This window comes from Musa acuminata, chromosome BXJ1-11, assembly GCF_036884655.1.
Source record: "Musa acuminata AAA Group cultivar baxijiao chromosome BXJ1-11, Cavendish_Baxijiao_AAA, whole genome shotgun sequence".
Classification (NCBI taxonomy): Eukaryota; Viridiplantae; Streptophyta; class Magnoliopsida; order Zingiberales; family Musaceae; genus Musa; species Musa acuminata.
The window spans coordinates 667,313-684,517 of record NC_088337.1 but is presented as its reverse complement, the minus strand read 5'-3'; the positions used below and the strand labels follow the sequence as shown (position 1 = coordinate 684,517).

The 17,205-nt window shown below is 44.5% G+C and overlaps 2 protein-coding genes across 2 annotated transcripts; both read right to left on the bottom strand.

The window, feature by feature from the left end:
• Positions 1–441: 441 nt before the first annotated feature.
• Positions 442–1,008, bottom strand: LOC135596365 (putative invertase inhibitor). The gene has a single exon (XM_065088422.1). The coding sequence runs from the start codon at positions 1,006–1,008 to the stop codon at positions 442–444; it is 567 nt and encodes a 188-aa protein (XP_064944494.1).
• Positions 1,009–11,159: 10,151 nt separating this feature from the next.
• On the bottom strand, positions 11,160–13,366 carry LOC103970083 (uncharacterized). Its single transcript, XM_009383721.3, has 3 exons — positions 12,693–13,366; positions 12,509–12,612; positions 11,160–12,036 (listed from the first exon to the last, which is right to left on the bottom strand). The coding sequence occupies exons 1-3, from the start codon at positions 13,259–13,261 to the stop codon at positions 11,351–11,353; spliced, it is 1,359 nt and encodes a 452-aa protein (XP_009381996.2). The 5' UTR covers positions 13,262–13,366; the 3' UTR covers positions 11,160–11,350.
• Between the last annotated feature and the right edge of the window lie 3,839 nt (positions 13,367–17,205).

The window sequence follows — 17,205 nt, the reverse complement described above, 5'->3', positions numbered from 1 at the left end:
ATTGGGGAGGTATTCAAAAGACATCAGTTGTTGAATTGGGTTGGGTTTGGTTTATGTATTTTTTATATTATTTATATTTAAAAAAAAGTATTATTATTTTAAGTAAAGATGAATCGGAGGGCATCATCAAATAAAAAAAAAACAAATAATGAGAACTTTTTCTGATATATTTTTTGCTTTACTTTTGATATTAGAAGATATTTTCTTTTTTTAGAATTAAACCTACTCGGTGCCATCCAGCTTATGATGCACATAACAGGCAGTGCCACTTTAATAATGTAGCCTTTGTTGCACTGCACACCCCATAAGACTCTTATTTCCTCCGTCGATTTATTGGAATACACTGGACGTAGTGGCGGACTGCCGCACCCCATGCACGCACAAAGCAAAAGGATAACTAACCACAACGTGCACAACTCGGTGCCGTTCCATATGCTCTCCTTATCCCCCCAGGGTGGCGGTAATGGCGAGAGCCATGGCGGCCACCCTACCAAAGTCCCTGCCCTCGTGCGCCAACGGCGACGACGAAGTGCCGTCTCCCATCTCCCTGAACGCGTCCTCGCAGTTGTCCGGCGCGTCCACGGCGGCGCTGAGGAACACCACCGCCTCGCGGTACCGCCCGGCGCCGAGGTTCCGCATGGCGACGTTGAGGTGGTCGATGGCCGCGTCGTAGACTTCCCAGCAGACGCCCAGGCAGTCTGTCGACCAAGGATTAGGCTTCGCTCTGGTCATGTTGGTGATGGCGGACAGGGCGGCGGAGGCGCCCGCGAGGGAGAGCCTCGTGGCGATCATTGCCAGGCCGCGCCGGTCCGCCGAGGCGCACGCGGGGTCGGCCTGGAGCGATGCGACGCAGAATTCGTAGCCGATGCCGGAGCGCGATGTCGTGATTCTCCTGCATGTGTCTTGGAGAAGGGTAGCATCGCAAGGAGAGGAGATCGTTAGAAGAAGTACGGTGGAGAGGAGGAAGACGAGCGCGAGCATGCTGGGCTTTGCTGCGGTTCCTTCCATCGTGAACAAAGGATGGCTTTTTAGGAATGCGTAAGCGCAGTGGAGTCGAGATTAAAATGTTTGTGAGGGAGACTTGTAGAGAAGCAGCAGCAAGTGGAAGAAGCTTAAATATCTACACTACAGAGTTGTGTAGATTAGTAGCTTATGGAGTAATGGAAGGATGACACAGAATCAAGAGGCAATTAATTAATAATGATTAATGAGGAATTTAATCCATGAGAAATAGCTTTTGAATTTAATTGCTTAGAAAATTCTTTTGATTATTTAAGAAGCTTGTATTTCTAGTTATTTTTAATCTTTTGATTGATTAATTAATTGTTTTTACATAATCACAATTGTTATTTTGTAATTATAAGTTTATGTAGAAAAGGAAAAGAAAATAAATTAATTTGATTGAGGAATTGACTAGGTTTAGGTCTGACTTGTGTTACCCAAATTAACCCAACACAAAGACCGAGGCTTGGCTTTGGCCCAGAAGCCCATGGCTCCCTCTCTTGTGGTGCCCACGCGCATTGGACGTGACCCAACATTGTGCCGAGCCCAGCCAACGGCTACCTGAGGTAGCATCAATATTTGAACATTTCCAATGTAGTATTAAAGCTAAATGCGATTTGAAACAAATTTATCAAATACCAATTTACATTTAAAACGTGCATTGGATCCTCGATGCATATTTCATTTCAAATGTGTTCCCAAATGAACCCTTACTAAATTGATATGTTGGCTTTCAATGACTCTATCAAGGGTTATTTGGTACTTGGGTGTATCGAGAAATATTCGATGTCGAGAGTGATTTGATTGATTTTTTATGCTTACCTTAATGAAAATATTGATCCATATAAGGTTATTGTAGGAAGCTCAAATGAAAAGCTAAAATACTAATTACAAAACTTAAAACAACAAAATGTAAGGTGTGTAAAGGGATTAATAGGTGTATAAGAATATAAGTTGTTTTTAGTTGGCATTTGGGTGCTCTCAGCAGTTGGCAGAACACTCTCCTCTCTCGTTAACAGGGCAGTTTTGTTGCGGTAAACAATCAGGAGTCGTGGCCTCGGGACTGACGTGGCTCGGTTCAGGTCCGGATGGCGGGATCTCCTCGGTGCGGTCCTCGGGTTCACCGAGGTGGTCGGCTGCGGCGGTCCGATCAGGACGGCGTCAGCCGTCTCCGCCAGAGGGGGCTCCTCGGCTTGGCACGCGCTCTGTCTGTCGTCCTACACACAGGTCGGGTCGGGCCTCGGGAGGCTCGACCCGACCCCTCCGATGATCAAATCAGTAGATGGTGGAGGGGGTGGAAAGAAGAAGAAGAGTTTGAGGTGTCTCCCTGGTGTGTTCTTTTCTCCTCTGTCCTTCCCCCCGGTCGTTCAGAGTGTGAGGGTATTTATAGGGAAGTTTGCTGTTGTTTGATGTGCCCGCTTGCAGGGGCAGATGGTAGCATCTGACACTGACGTTGCGTGGCATGAAGAGCCGAGCCTAAGTGGGCGTTAATGCGCCTCAGGCAGTGTTTCGGTCCGTTTGACCGGGTGCCGTCGCGTCGTCCGAGACGTGAGGCGTCATCTGACGTCAGCTAGATCTTAGCGTAATTACTATCTTCATCAAGTTCCATTATTGATGCCAATATATTTTCATATTCCAGCCAACTAATTTAGAATAGGCCTAAAGGGACCGTAGAGGATGGGGACATTGCAGAAGCTTATGAAACCAGAGGAAATAATGGCCGTGACACAAAGTTGTCTAATGATTCTGCAATCTTTAGTACGTCAAATAATAATAATAATAGTTTAGCCTTTTCGATGCGATCTATCTCTGAAGCATCTGTTATTAGATGCTGATATTGGCTTCTTCGATCCTCCGGAAGACAATTATGCATGTCAATTCCCGCAAGCAATGCACTTGGAACGTCGAAGGTTTGTCATCACAGAGACTGTACTCTAAAATAAACTCTTGTCTTCTTTCTTCTTTAAGTTCTCGTGAGATATGTCCTGACAAAGTCCAAGCAACATAAAAAAGTTTAATTTGCTGATTTCAATTTACTTCGTTTGTTCGGCGGTAAAAACTCTAACAACAACATTAAACCTCTCTCCTCTCTCCCTCTTCTCCTCAATCTACAGCTCCTAGCTCTTATGCAGATAGTAAGAATGAGCGACCTCATTTTGATTGTATGGTACATATAGCGAGGGGGATTATATAATAATTTGATGAGCATCTTGACAGTCCTTGTCGTATGGATCATTGTTAAAGAGGAGAAGTTGACCTCATTCATCATCTTCCACAAATATACAAGTTTTCATACATATATGATCTCTCTATGGAAAATTCTATGATTTTATTTTATATTCTTCCGTTGCATATGTGATGTCACTCCAGATTTCCCAACACTTGGCCACTAGCCTTGCTTTATATGTCTCCATCTTTCCATCTATTACGATCTTCTTCTTGAAGATCCATTAACAAGATTAATGGATCATCTCTCCAAATCTTAACAACATTAAGATAAGACTTCTTCCTTTTCCATATTTTATATGGTGTAGATACTACCAATTTAATTAAAACTTAGTTTAGAATGTAAGCTACGAAATCTAAGGCGTATCTCTAGAATGAGACGGGTAGGTCGACGAAACTTATTATAGACCACACCGTGTCTAACAACATGTGATTTCTCTTTTCTGAAACACCATCGAGTTGAGATTTATAATGAGGTATCTATTGGGATAGAATCTCATGATCCTTGAGGAACTAGGTGAACTCTATACTTAAGTACTCATCTCTTCGATTTGATCGAAGAGTCTTAATGTTTTTTTCCAATCTGGTTCTCTACCTCGTTCTTATATTCCCTTGGAGTACCCTACCCTATGGTGCCCCATGGGGTCAATAAACCATGGTCGTAGGACTACCTTGAGCGGCCAAGAATCTTTAGCTCCCATGATATCCTCTACAACCAAGAATCCTTGGCTGCAGGGTGTGCATAAGCGGTTAAAAAATCCTGACTATAAGCAGCCTTCGACCAAACCATAGGGCAGCAATAGTTGTTGCCCTTTTCCTTTGTTCTGCAACAATAATTTTTTTTGATGACAAAACATTATGAAAATTTTAAAAGAGAATTTGATAGTGAGAAGAAAAGATTTTCCTCTTTGATTTTAATAGCTAAGCACGATAATAATCATAATAGCTACATGTAATCATAGTCAATAAATCTTATTAAAACATCAAATAAAAAAAAAAAAGAGTAACAGACATAAATAAAAAACAAGTAAATTAATATAATATAATAAATTTCCTATTTTTTTTATTTTTTTAAAGAAAATCTCCATCCACCAAATCCTATGTAAGAAAATAAATTTCTACCAACGTAGTATGACAGGGTAGTGTCTCAAAACAGTGGTAGAGACGCCATGCCAATCTCTTATAAGGAGAGAGTGGTTGAGAACCATGCCATTCTCTTATAACGAAAGAGGTACGAGCGAACACCGAAAGCACTGTAAACTTCCCTTCCCACAGGCGTAGTGGTTGTTCGCGAGCACATGATCACATCCTCCTTTTAATTATTAGATGTCCTCTCATGTGTGCAGGAGCTACAGGGCATTTGACAAAGTGCCAAAGAATTAGACAGATATATATATACTTTTGCTACCTGCTAACCAGCACCGGGCACCTTTAGCTAGTCTAACTTTGAGCTGACACTGAGCTCGAGGTCTCTCACCTCTTTCTCGGTGGTGGCTATCCCGGTGTACTTTGGCGGGCGTGAGTGGAAGAAAGAAGCTTCACGTGGACCCAAGAACTCCGCAGCAACCCAGAGAGGCATCGAATGAATGGAGTAACGTAATCATCTTCATCTTCTACCATTAAAGGAGTTTCTTGATAAGTAGATGAGATTTCCCTAACTGTTGAGGAAATCTCTCTACTCTGTTGAGGGAAATCCTCTAACCCGTTGAGGAAACTTCTCCTTCTAACCTGTATATAAAGACGGAGGATATGTCAATAACATTCAACTTCTTCTTCTACAACTCATTTATCTCTTTATTCTAACATGGTATCAGAGCCACCTCCTCTTGGCGACAGCAGCATCGCCATGTGTTAGCCAAGCGGCTACAGTAGCACGCTGCCTCAAGCGGAGTCATTGAAGAAGCACCAAGACACGGATTCAGAGCCAGTGCTAACCGGTTTTGCTTTTCTGGACAGCAGCCTTGCTCCCTCTCCTATTTGCTGCCTACAGCAGACACTCTCCGTCGCCGTCACGCAAGGAGGAAAACATTCTCTCCTCAATAGCAGTGAACGGCGAACAACGGTGTCTTCCTCGCTTCCCGGCTAGTAGCAGTCGCAACTGCTGCACCTTCCTCTTCCTTCTTCTTCGCCGGAAGGACAACGTGGTCCTTCAGCCCCACGTTGGGCAGCACCAGAGAAGACATCAGCCGCCTCCTGCACTTCTCCGGCCAGTAGCAGTCGCAACTGCTGCATCTTCCTCTATCGCAGCAGCCGCCTCCTGCACTTCTCCGGCCAGTAGCTGTCGCAACCGCTGCATCATCCTCTACCGCAGCAGCTTTCGCTGCCGTTTCCCTCTACACAACGGCGCCTCCTCAACGGCGGTGTCTTCCTCCTCAATAGCGACGAACGGCGAACGACGGTGTCTTTCTCGCGTCTTCCTCCTTCGCTGTCGCTGCCACTTCCCGGCCAGCAGCAGCCGCAACCGCTGCATCTTCCTTCCTCTATCGCAGCAGCTTTCATTGCCGCTTTTCTCTATACACCTAATTGCTACAGATTTCTCTCACTGCAGTTTCCTTGAGTACTGCTGCAGATTTTTGCGGTCATTTTCCGGCGAACCGCAGTCTTGAGTACCGCTGTAGTTTTCGCAGCCATCTTCCGGCGAACTGCAGCCTCTACAATCTGCTGCGGCAAGCAGCAATCCACAGCAGCGAACTGCAGTCTTGAGTACTGCTGCAGTTTTTGCAGCCATCTCCTGGCGAACTGCAGTCCCTACAATCTGCAGCAGCAAGCAGCAATCCACAGCAGCTGCCGGCAGTTTTTGGCACTGTTGTAGATTGCTCAATCTACTACAGCAAGCAATCTATAGCAGCAGCCCCCTCCCTCATTCTCCACCTTGTGTGACCTGAGTATCACACAAGGTTCGCTGCCTTCTTCTAAAAAAAAAAAAAAAAAAAAAAAAAAAAAAAAAAAAGAAGAAGAAGGAACATGTCTTCGTTCACTTCTTCTGATGTTTCAGTTCCTGTAGGGACTCCCACTTCTTGTTCTTCTACAGGGCTTATCTCCATCAATGCTGCCACGCTAATCCCCTTTAAGTTATCAAAGGGTGGCAACTATGCGTCCTGGCGAGCTCAATTCTCTAATCTTTTATTTGGATATGATTTGTTAGGTTACGTTGATGGTTCTTTCAGTTGTCCTCCGGCCATGCTCAACATCCCCGGTGATCCTAATCCAGTACCCAATCCAGCTCACAAACTGTGGCTACATCAAGATCGTCTCATTCTCCAAGCCATTCAAGCTTCAGTTGCTGGATCCATTGCTCCCTTGATATCTTCATGTGTGACAGCTGCCGATGCATGGTCTAAACTGCAAACCACCCTGGCAAATCATTCGCGTACTCGCAAGCTCAGTCTTCTATCCAAGCTTATGGAGACAAAACAAGAGGGAAGTACTATCTCTGATTATTTACAACTTATCAAGGTTATCATCGATGACTTGGCCTTGATAGGTCATTTCCTATGTGATGAAGAGGTTGTCATTCATACCCTCAATGGTCTCGACACCGACTACAAAGAATTGGCTGCTGCAATTCGGGCACGCGACTCGCCAATCTCTTTTGAAGATCTCTATGATAAGTTGACTGACTACGAGATGTCTTTGAAGCGTGCGGACAAACTGCCTGGATCAACTGTCACAGCTCAAGTCAGTCACAAGTCTAAACGGAAGAACACTCGGTACTCACCGAACATCACCCAAGGTTTGGCTACTACGCCTCTTGATACTGTGAGTTCCATGCAACACCCCTCCTATCCTCCTAGTCATCCCTTCTCGCAAAGTGGCAACTCCAGCCATCATCCGTCTTGGCGTCCTGCCCTACCGAGCCATCAGAGACGGGTCGTTTGCCAACTGTGTGACAAAGTCGGCCATTCCGCTAAAGTTTGCCGGTCTCGTCTCCGCCTCCCTACTCCGTCACACTGGCCACAGGCAAATCTCCTAACTACTCCGACACCTAGCCAGTCCAACTGGATTGTCGACTCTGGTGCCTCTCATCACATCACCGCTGATCTTCAGAATTTGTCTCTTCACAATCCCTATGGCGGCAATGAAGATATCATCATCGGTGATGGTAAAGGACTTTCTATAACTCATACTGGTTCCACAACGCTTAATTCTGACTCTAATACATTTACTCTCGATGATGTTTTATGCGCCCCTCATATTAAACGCAACCTCATTTCTGTTTCTCAATTTTGCAAACATAACAATACTTCCATTGAATTCTTTCCTGATTCATTTCTTGTTAAGGATTTGAGCACGGGGGCATCATTGGTCCAAGGCCCGAATAAAGACAACATTTATGAATGGCCGTCAGCCTCTCGAATGACCCAGCCCACTGTTCATTCTTCTGTTGCGGCTCCAGTTGATGTGTGGCATCGTCGGCTTGGCCATCCCTCACCTTTTATTCAGCAGAAATTATCATCTCGTCACTCTCTTCCTCTTTTTAAGTCCCCTAATTCTATGATGCATTGTGATGCTTGTCTTAGTAATAAGAGTCATCGGCAGCCTTTTGGTTCATCTTCAATTTCCTCCTCTAAACCTTTTGAAATTATATATACTGATGTTTGGGGTCCTGCTCCAATCTTATCTTTTGATAAGTTTCGATTTTATGTTATTTTTGTAGATCACTTCTCCAAGTACACATGGATATATCCTCTTTCTCATAAATCTGACGTTTCTCGCGTTTTTTCCACTTTTCAGAAGTTGGTCGAAAACTATTTTCAGTCTACCATTAAAACAGTCTACTCTGATGGTGGCGGTGAATATCAAGCCCTGGCGTCTCATCTCTCAGCTTGTGGCATTCAACACCTCAAGTCTCCTCCACATACTCCTCAACTAGTGGGTTCTGCCGAACGCAAACATCGGCATATAGTAGAAACTGGACTCACACTTTTACATCAGGCTTCCATGCCTTCAACTTTCTGGACAGCAGCCTTTCAAACTGCTGTCTACCTAATTAATCGGATGCCTACACCAGTTCTACAACACCAGTCCCCCTTTGACACACTGTTCCACAAACCCCCTAACCTTCGTAAACTCCGCGTGTTCGGTTGTTTATGTTATCCTTGGTTACGTCCCTATGCCTCTCATAAGTTAACATCCCGATCTTCTCCTTGCGTCTTTATTGGTTACTCACTTGACCATAATGCTTTCCGCTGCTATAATCTCCACACTCACAAAATCTTTGTATCACGTCACGTTATCTTTGTTGAGTCTAACTTTCCTTTCCAAACCCTTCCATATCCTGCCATACGGACCACTTCACTATCTCACTGGAGTATACCTTCGGATCAATCGGACGAGCCTCCCATGTCTTCGTCTACTTCCACCCCTCCTGATCCGCACTATATCACTCCAGTTCAACACTTGCCCGTTTCCTCTGTTCCTACTCCACTCCACTCTTCTCCAATTGATGGGGCAATATGTTCCGAAACACAACCATCCTCTTTACCTCCTTCTCGCCCAAGTGCCCCTGACGTGTCTCCCCTTGACCCGGCTTGTGCCACTGATCCTCACCCAACATTACCTCCTAATCCTGTCATCTCCAATCATCCTATGACCACTCGCTCTAAGCATGGTATTTTTAAACCTCGTCAAGTACTTAACCTACAAGCTGTCATGAATTCCTCATCCCCCAACATTGAACCCACCACCTTCACTCAAGCCCAAAAATCTCTGCATTGGCGTATTGCCATGAGCGAGGAATATAATGCCCTCCTCCATAATTCAACATGGGATCTAATTCCTTTTCATCCTTCACAAAACATCATCGGGTGTAAGTGGGTCTTTAGAATTAAGCGGAACCCAGATGGCTCAGTTGCTCGATATAAGGCACGCCTGGTCGCCAAAGGGTTCCATCAACGACCTGGAGTTGATTTCACTGAGACGTTTAGTCCTGTTGTTAAACCCACTACAATCCGGCTTATCTTGAGTCTGGCTACCTCTAAAGGCTGGCAATTACGACAATTGGATGTTAATAATGCCTTTCTACAGGGATCTCTATCTGAAGATGTTTTTATGCAACAACCCCCCGGTTTTACTCATCCTCAGTATCCACAGCATGTTTGCAAACTTCGGAAAGCCATTTATGGACTTCGTCAGGCTCCGAGAGCTTGGTACACTCAACTTAGCTCATTTTTGACTTCTGTCGGCTTTCTTAACTCCAAATCTGACACTTCGTTGTTTCTGCGACATCATCATGGAAACATAGTGTATATTCTGGTATATGTGGATGATATTATTGTCACAGGCAACAATCCCGCCAGCATCCAAGCGTTCGTCAAACAGCTGGCAGCTCGATTCTCGCTTAAGGATCTCGGACCCTTGAGCTACTTTTTGGGCGTCGAAGCTACATTCACATCTTCCGGTCTCCTTTTATCACAACGCAAGTACATTCAAGATTTGTTATTAAAGACAAACATGCAGGATGCAAATGCAGTTACAACCCCCATCTCTACTAGCGGTTCTCTCAAATTATCAGATGGAAGTCCTGCTACGGAACCTACTCAATACCGCCAAGTTGTTGGCTCTTTACAATACTTAACTCTCACGCGTCCAGACATCTCATTTGCTGTGAACAAATTATCACAGTTTATGCAGCAACCATCTACTCTACACTGGTCTGCGGTCAAGAGACTTCTACGATATCTTAAAGGGACTCTAAATCATGGACTCTTTTTTCGTAAACACTCTCCACTTCGTCTTCATGCATTTGCCGATGCTGATTGGGCGGGCAACCTTGATGATAGAACATCCACATCGGGATATATTATCTTCCTTGGTGCTCATCCAATCAGTTGGAGTTCTAAGAAGCAAAAGACAGTCGCCCGGTCTACAACTGAAGCTGAATACCGTGCCATTGCCGCTACCACTGCAGAACTCAATTGGATCACGAATCTTCTCCAGGAACTCAACATCGATTCTACTCCTACAATATATTGTGATAATATTGGAGCTACCTATCTATGCGCTAATCCGGTATTCCACTCCCGCATGAAACATATTGCTATTGACTTCCACTTTGTACGTGATCAAGTTGTCCGCCGTCAACTCCGTGTTTCTCATGTTCATACAGCTGATCAATTGGCCGACTCACTTACGAAGCCTATAGCTCGTAAGCTGTTTGCATTACATCAGTCCAAGATTGGCCTCCTTGATAGGAGCACCATCTTGCGGGGGCATGATAAGTAGATGAGATTTCCCTAACTGTTGAGGAAATCTCTCTACTCTGTTGAGGGAAATCCTCTAACCCGTTGAGGAAACTTCTCCTTCTAACCTGTATATAAAGACGGAGGATATGTCAATAACATTCAACTTCTTCTTCTACAACTCATTTATCTCTTTATTCTAACATTTCTTACACTCCTTAGAGAAGCGAGGGAGGCTTAAATGAGCTCACTGTGGTCAACCTAACTCACTGTCAATCTATTCTTGCTTCGATGACAAATCGGATCATGTCCCCTGCGATTATAAGGCTACGGTTGCCGAGAACCCATGCGTTAGAAAAGAGAAAAAAAAAAGGGAGAGGAGGGTCTCTTTGGATCAGGAGACATGGAGTAGGTGGCTGCATGAATTGTATACCATTCTCTTTTATTATTGCCATTGGAGCTAATGATCACAAAAATGTGTGCTTCAAGTTTAAATATCGAGGCATGCCATGTGGAGGACTAAAATAAGTGGTAACTTCAAATAGTTCAAGCTGTAGTTCATCTCTTGAAGAGTTAAAGTCGATCGGGCAGGCCATGGTACACTGCAAAATTCCTAGGAAGGATGATGATGATGTGATATGCTCTTACTGGCTTGGTACCGGTCACTGTTGTCTCTGCCGGACTTGCAATGCTTCTTCGACATGTTATGTTCGAGAGGTCTCGTTATCTTCCGAACTTGTACAATTGTGATAGATGCGCCAACTGCATTTTACTACGCATAAAACATGAAGACAGAGCTCACAAGATGTAGCAACAAAACAAGCAGAATCTTTTATGTACAAGCAAAAGAGTAGTAGCTCGAGAAGGTAATGACTTTGAAGCGGGTGAGCAACCCTTTCTCTGTCACGCTATCACCATCAGAATCTATGCAGATGTATCACTCAACTGACGGCCCGATAGATGACGACGAAGCAAGGCAGGATGGCCCTCGGATTGGCCACGATCAGTTCCTCCAGATTTCCGTACGCCCCGCATCCGTCCCCGACCGCCACCGCGTCGTACGCCTCCTCCGCCGCAGGGTCGTCGGGAGTGCGCCGGACACGCCCGGCGATGACGCGGCAAACCAGCATCGCCCGCCGCTCCCCGCGGCCGTCCTCCGCGGCGGCCGAAGGCCCCGAGTCGTGAGCGCGGCCGCTGCTGGCGGTGGTGCGCACGCCGTGCGGGTACTGTGCCCGGGCGAAGCCATGGCGGATTACGGTGCAGACCCCGCAGGAGGAGGAGGGGGAGCTGGAGCTGGAGTTGGGACAGAGGGAGGTGGAGCCGCGAGCGCCGAGGGGGCAGGAGAGGGAGGTGCAGTGAAAGCGGAGGAGCTCGTTGCCGTCCGCGGCGCAGCGGGACGGGTGGTGGCGGGCGGCGGCGCCCGAGGCGGAGGAGGAGGAGAGGTGGGGGAGGGCGCGGGATTTGACGGCGGCGCGGTAGTCCTCGAAGCGGGCGACGGTGCGCGGGGCGCTGTGGACCTTGAGTATACGTTCGATCTTGCAGATCGGGCGGTCCTTCTTCTGCCAGCTGGACTTGAAGATTATCTCCACGATGTTGCGCCCCGAGTCCTCCGGCGCCAACTCCGACACTGACCGTACGTTGTCGTCACAAAAACACGAATTCAAGAAAAAAGAGAGTGCAACTATTTAACTCTTTCATTAAGCCGTGTTTTAGCATATGTTTAAACGATTTGACCATCGTTAACCTCGCAAAGAAATGTAGTTGATGTTGGTACGATGGTGGCGCAGTTTTCAGCAGAATAGTTCAAAGGTCTTTTCCACTTTGCTTTGCCTTTCTTTCCAGTTATTGTCTTATCTATTTCGAGATGCAAAGATGGGATCCGAGGAGGTTTTGGTGTTGGTCTCACACACATTGCTAACATGTATGACGCACCAACCGACAGCTCCATTGACGCCACCCACTTCTCTCTCGTCTGTCCCTCTCGATTTGATCCGTTTCTTTTCTTTCTTCAAGCAAGTTGTTCCTAGTTTATTTTGATCCATTCTACGGACTGCAAAAATGAAAGAAGAAATTTGATCGTGTAGGATGAGTGTTCGTACCCGCATGGCGTATGGCTTGATGCAGTTCCAGGCTATCAGGTTTCGTGAACACCTCCCCGCACTCGGAACACGCACACAATGTTGTCCTTGGCCTCGGATACCTCCTTCGTTCATCAGAATTATGAATCAGAAGCAAAGCTCGAATGTAAATGTAACGAGTAGGTATTAAGGTAAAGGTACAGACCTGGAAGAAGGCTCGATGGAGACTGCATGGCACTCGTAGCACCCCGACAGCTTGCGCAGCTGTATTCCGCCTCTGGAGTGGCTGCCGCATCCCAGGGAGGACACCGGCGGGTGGTGGCGGGCCGACCGGGCGGCCCGAGCGAGTGGCGCGGTCTCGTGCTGGGCGATGGAGCTGGCCTCGGAGGAGAGGTCGGTGTCGGAGCGGTGGACCACCCTCGTGTTGCCGTGCACCACATCGCGGATGGCGCAGATGGAGGACCCGCAGGCGGCGCGGCCGAGTCTCGCTGCCGTCGACGAGGGGTCGTGGACCTGCGTTGCTGCGGTGCTCCGGCAGCTTAGCAGGCTCTTGAATTGCTCCCATGACGACGACGAAGAGGAGGGTGGAGAGAGCGTCCTGGTACGGGGAGTTGGAGGTGGCTTCTTCTTCTTCTTCTTCTTTCTCTCATGTTCATCGTCGGAGTGGTGGTGGTGATGACTGGTTGGTGCGGCAGCCGGGAGCAAGGAGGTGAGAGCCATTAGCAGTAGAGCAGCGAGGAGGTGGATGAGGACCAAAGGCCTCTTCTCCACCATTAACACCCCAATCTCTCTCTCTCTCTCTCTCTCTCTCTCTCTCTCTGGGTCCTCGCCGAGTCTCTGTCTCTCTTTATAACAACTCTTCTTCTAAATTACCTCTCTTTTGTTCCCCCTCCCTCGTTCTCTGCTCCGAGTATTAAAAGGAGAGATGGTGGTCGAGGGTGGGGAAGACTTGTATTCTTTTTCCTGTTGTGTTGTGATCTCTATGTTCCATTGTTTTCTGTACCTTCATCATCTAATGGGGTGTCATACGCCATTAAATATGTGCTGGGTGGGGTGGCGACGTGGTGACAGGCGAGCCATGGCCTAATTGACGTGGAGGACATATATTCATAAGAAGTAATGGTGAAATAGGTTTATTTTTTAGAATTTTTAAGTGCCATTAGGGCTAAAATATATATTAAAAAAATAAGATTTTGCAAACAAGTTTTTGTTAGTTCATTTTCATTTGTTGTCAACTTTCATCAAACAATCTTAAATTTTTATAGTTCTAATAAAATATGATTCTAATATGAATTTTTATATTTTTTTTATAAATTTAGAATAATTAATTATTGAATCTCATTTTTTTTTGGGTGGGTTACAAGAATGAGTGTGACCTAATCTATTTTTGAGTGTAATGATGTCGATTTCATCGAAGCTATCTCTAACTTTATAATTCTACTTGATCTAATCTTAACTTTCAGAATCGCTTGAAACCTTCAGAATCTATAACATCCTTATTATAATTGTTGTGATCCCAAAGAATACTTGATTGGCCTGCTGTTCTTGACACCATGATTTGGTTTAAGGCTCGCGGTCCGGCTTAAGAATACAGCAACCTATCGATCACCGTCGCCGTTGCTATAAGATCATCTGCTTTGTACATATTTTATGCTCCGGTGTGCAGACTTGGCTTGCTTGAGATGCAAAAGGTAGCAAAAGTTAGACACACCATTGTCACTGTTAAATTTGGTTCTATGACAATGATTGTAAGGTTATATTTGAAGGTCATGTTTGTTCATGCATCACGTAGGAATCAGAATCGAGCCACTGCACATCGGCATGAATCTGCACGTACGTAAAGTTCAACTATGTTCTTCGTTTTGGCTTAACCGGAGATTTGTTTTTGTCATCGGAAAACTTGAATGATCACTGCTTTTATTGGCTAGTTTTGATTCGATCTTTGCAGCCAGAAACGGAGCTCCCCCGAAGGTCTTGCGATCGAGATACCTGTCATGTCAATATCTGAACTAAATCGAATAATTTCAGCGATAAGGCTTTGGTCGGAGAAGGATCATATGGAAGGGTCTTTCGTGCCACTCTCGACGCCGGAGAACCTGCCGGAACAAAGAAACCAGACCCAAGTGCCTCCAATGAGCCAGATACTGACTTTGCCGCTCAGATCAGCCTGATTTCTGAAGCCTTGACAAGCACACAATTAATTCACATTTCAGCTGATATCTTCATATTTCTGAAGCAGACACTAAAGGACCAGTCTGGCTTTATTGTAAAGAAGAATTGAAGTCATGCAGATTTCCTACATTTTGATTCTTGCAAAGAAGAATTTAGCTTTCCAAGTTTACGAGTTTAAAGAAATAAAAAGAGGAGTAGCTACATCAGCAGCAAATACTACAACTAAATAATATATGAAACATAATAATCTGTCCAAAAAATCTTGAGAATGGTTCATTTAATTCTGACAATTTTGAAGCTTTCACTGTGATACGATATATTTTCGCATCCCATCACCACATATCAAGTCAGAGTCATACACTATACGTCCCATTCCGGGAGCACGTACCAAGAAGATATGTCACACGTCCCATCCAGGGAGCTCGGGGCGATGCCTCTTATGTCGCTCTGTACATTCTGAAATGGTGGCCGTTAGAAGAGTCGTCCTATCCCTCGGGGATCAGCAACGACGCCAAACTGACGCACCACCAACCCTCGCGCCACGGTATAAAACCCCTGGCCGGCCCCCGGCCAGGGAGGAGGCAAAGAAAAAAGGAAGAGGAAAAAAATAATCCCTCTGGTTACTAATTTGCTCGTCATAGGGGCCACAGCTGGGTACCACCCGACGGAGGCCATGTTTTGTAGGAGGATAACAACCCATTAATGGTAAGGGGCTTGGCACAAGAGCGCGATCCGACCGGCACCGAGGAGTCATAAAACGGTCTCGACCCTAATCAACGCCTTCCAACACTCCTTCCCGAGACCTCGGCCATCTCATCATCCGAATCATCCAGCATAAAGCTCTCGACATCAATTCGCGAACCTAACCGTGCCGACTCACCCGCCATGGTATATTTGTTCACTAACACACTGCATGATGGAGAATGGTGAATTTATCCATGTATCAGGAAAGCTTCATAATAGTACAGCATACAAGTGCAGATCCATGAAAATAAATATCATAAGCAACCATGAACTATAAACATTTCTGATTATAGTTCAATGCATGGTTGAGAAAACATCAAATTGGTCATCATGCAGCCATTGTTACATTCACCATAATCTAAAAGCTAAGTTTCTCAAGATATCATATCAACCCATCTTTGTCTTTTTGGTAAATAAGCTTCTCAAATTCTTTTTTAGGTTCTTGAGAAGGAAGACTTCAATCATAACTGGAGAGCTCAAATATACATCAAAGTTAGGCACCGAACTGCATGTCATCTCTAAACCATTGTTGAGCACTTGTGTCATCCCCACCAAGTACATGTTGAAATACAGATCTTCGAGATCACAAGTCTTCAAAGCCTGGCAGAAATTGCTAATCATGGGAGAAGTTGTTAATGATCAATACGGTGCCAAGAACAACAAATTGCTCGATCTTGTATCATATGCATAACCAAAATTTTATCTATACGCTAAAAGCTGAGAAAGATTTAGATTAATTTAGATCTAATGGCAAAGATTTGGCCATTACCTTGTAAATAAAAAAATGAGCAAGTTGATGAGATCCAAGTTTAATTGAACTTTCAATAGCATATATGTCAAAAGTATCACGAGAGCAACACGAAGAAAAAAGTTTAATGATAACATGAATATTAAAATTGATCCATTCTCAAATTCACTGTAAAAAATCACTCGAGTTATCCAAAATCATCAAAAATTGTTCAAAATGACCAACAGTTGTCCAAAACATCACTGCTTTCTTCTGTGAAAGAAATAAGATGATAATAACGATTGGATCAACAACAAACATATAATTACCTGTAATTTGTTCTTTTGTATCGGAGGATGTTCATTATTGGTGTTGGCATTAGTGTTTATTCTGGAGTCAACCCTGCACTACACATCGGAGTACTCACCTGCTGTGGTGGATAAACAACAACTGGTCGTGCCTCACTAGTAGAAAGATGCTTGTCTTTTCTTATATATTTTTTTTTTATTATGATCATGATATTTTTTATTGGGATTTTACATAGAGATACCTTGACATGTGTGATTTTTTATTTTGTATTTTTGGTTTTACGTATCAATCTTCGTATAACGATGAAATCTTTATTTTAAATTTTTTTTTAGAATTTTATTTTTTATTATTCTGTTATGTATATGAAACTCTATCCAAGTTTCTCAATAATTTAAACATGTTATAACATAATAACAAGAGATGTCAGTCATATTCCTTATGACTACAAATATGACAAGCAATATCAATTGTTCTTTTTTCTCCCCTCATTCCAATAATTTCAAACTTATCATCACCATTCTAAACAGGGATCCACTTAATGGAATCTACCTTATTACCCTCAAGGATGGTCCATCCTTGTTGTATATGAATCTTGTTGCATATGGATCATCTCCATTAACTTGACTCGAATCATCTCAAGCATTATGATGATTGACTTATGACGAGCTTCCAATACGACTGAATCATCTCAAGTTATTCAGTTGAATATCACACTTCACTATTGTTCCAAAATTTAGCCCAATTTATAAGTAGTCTACCTGTTAAT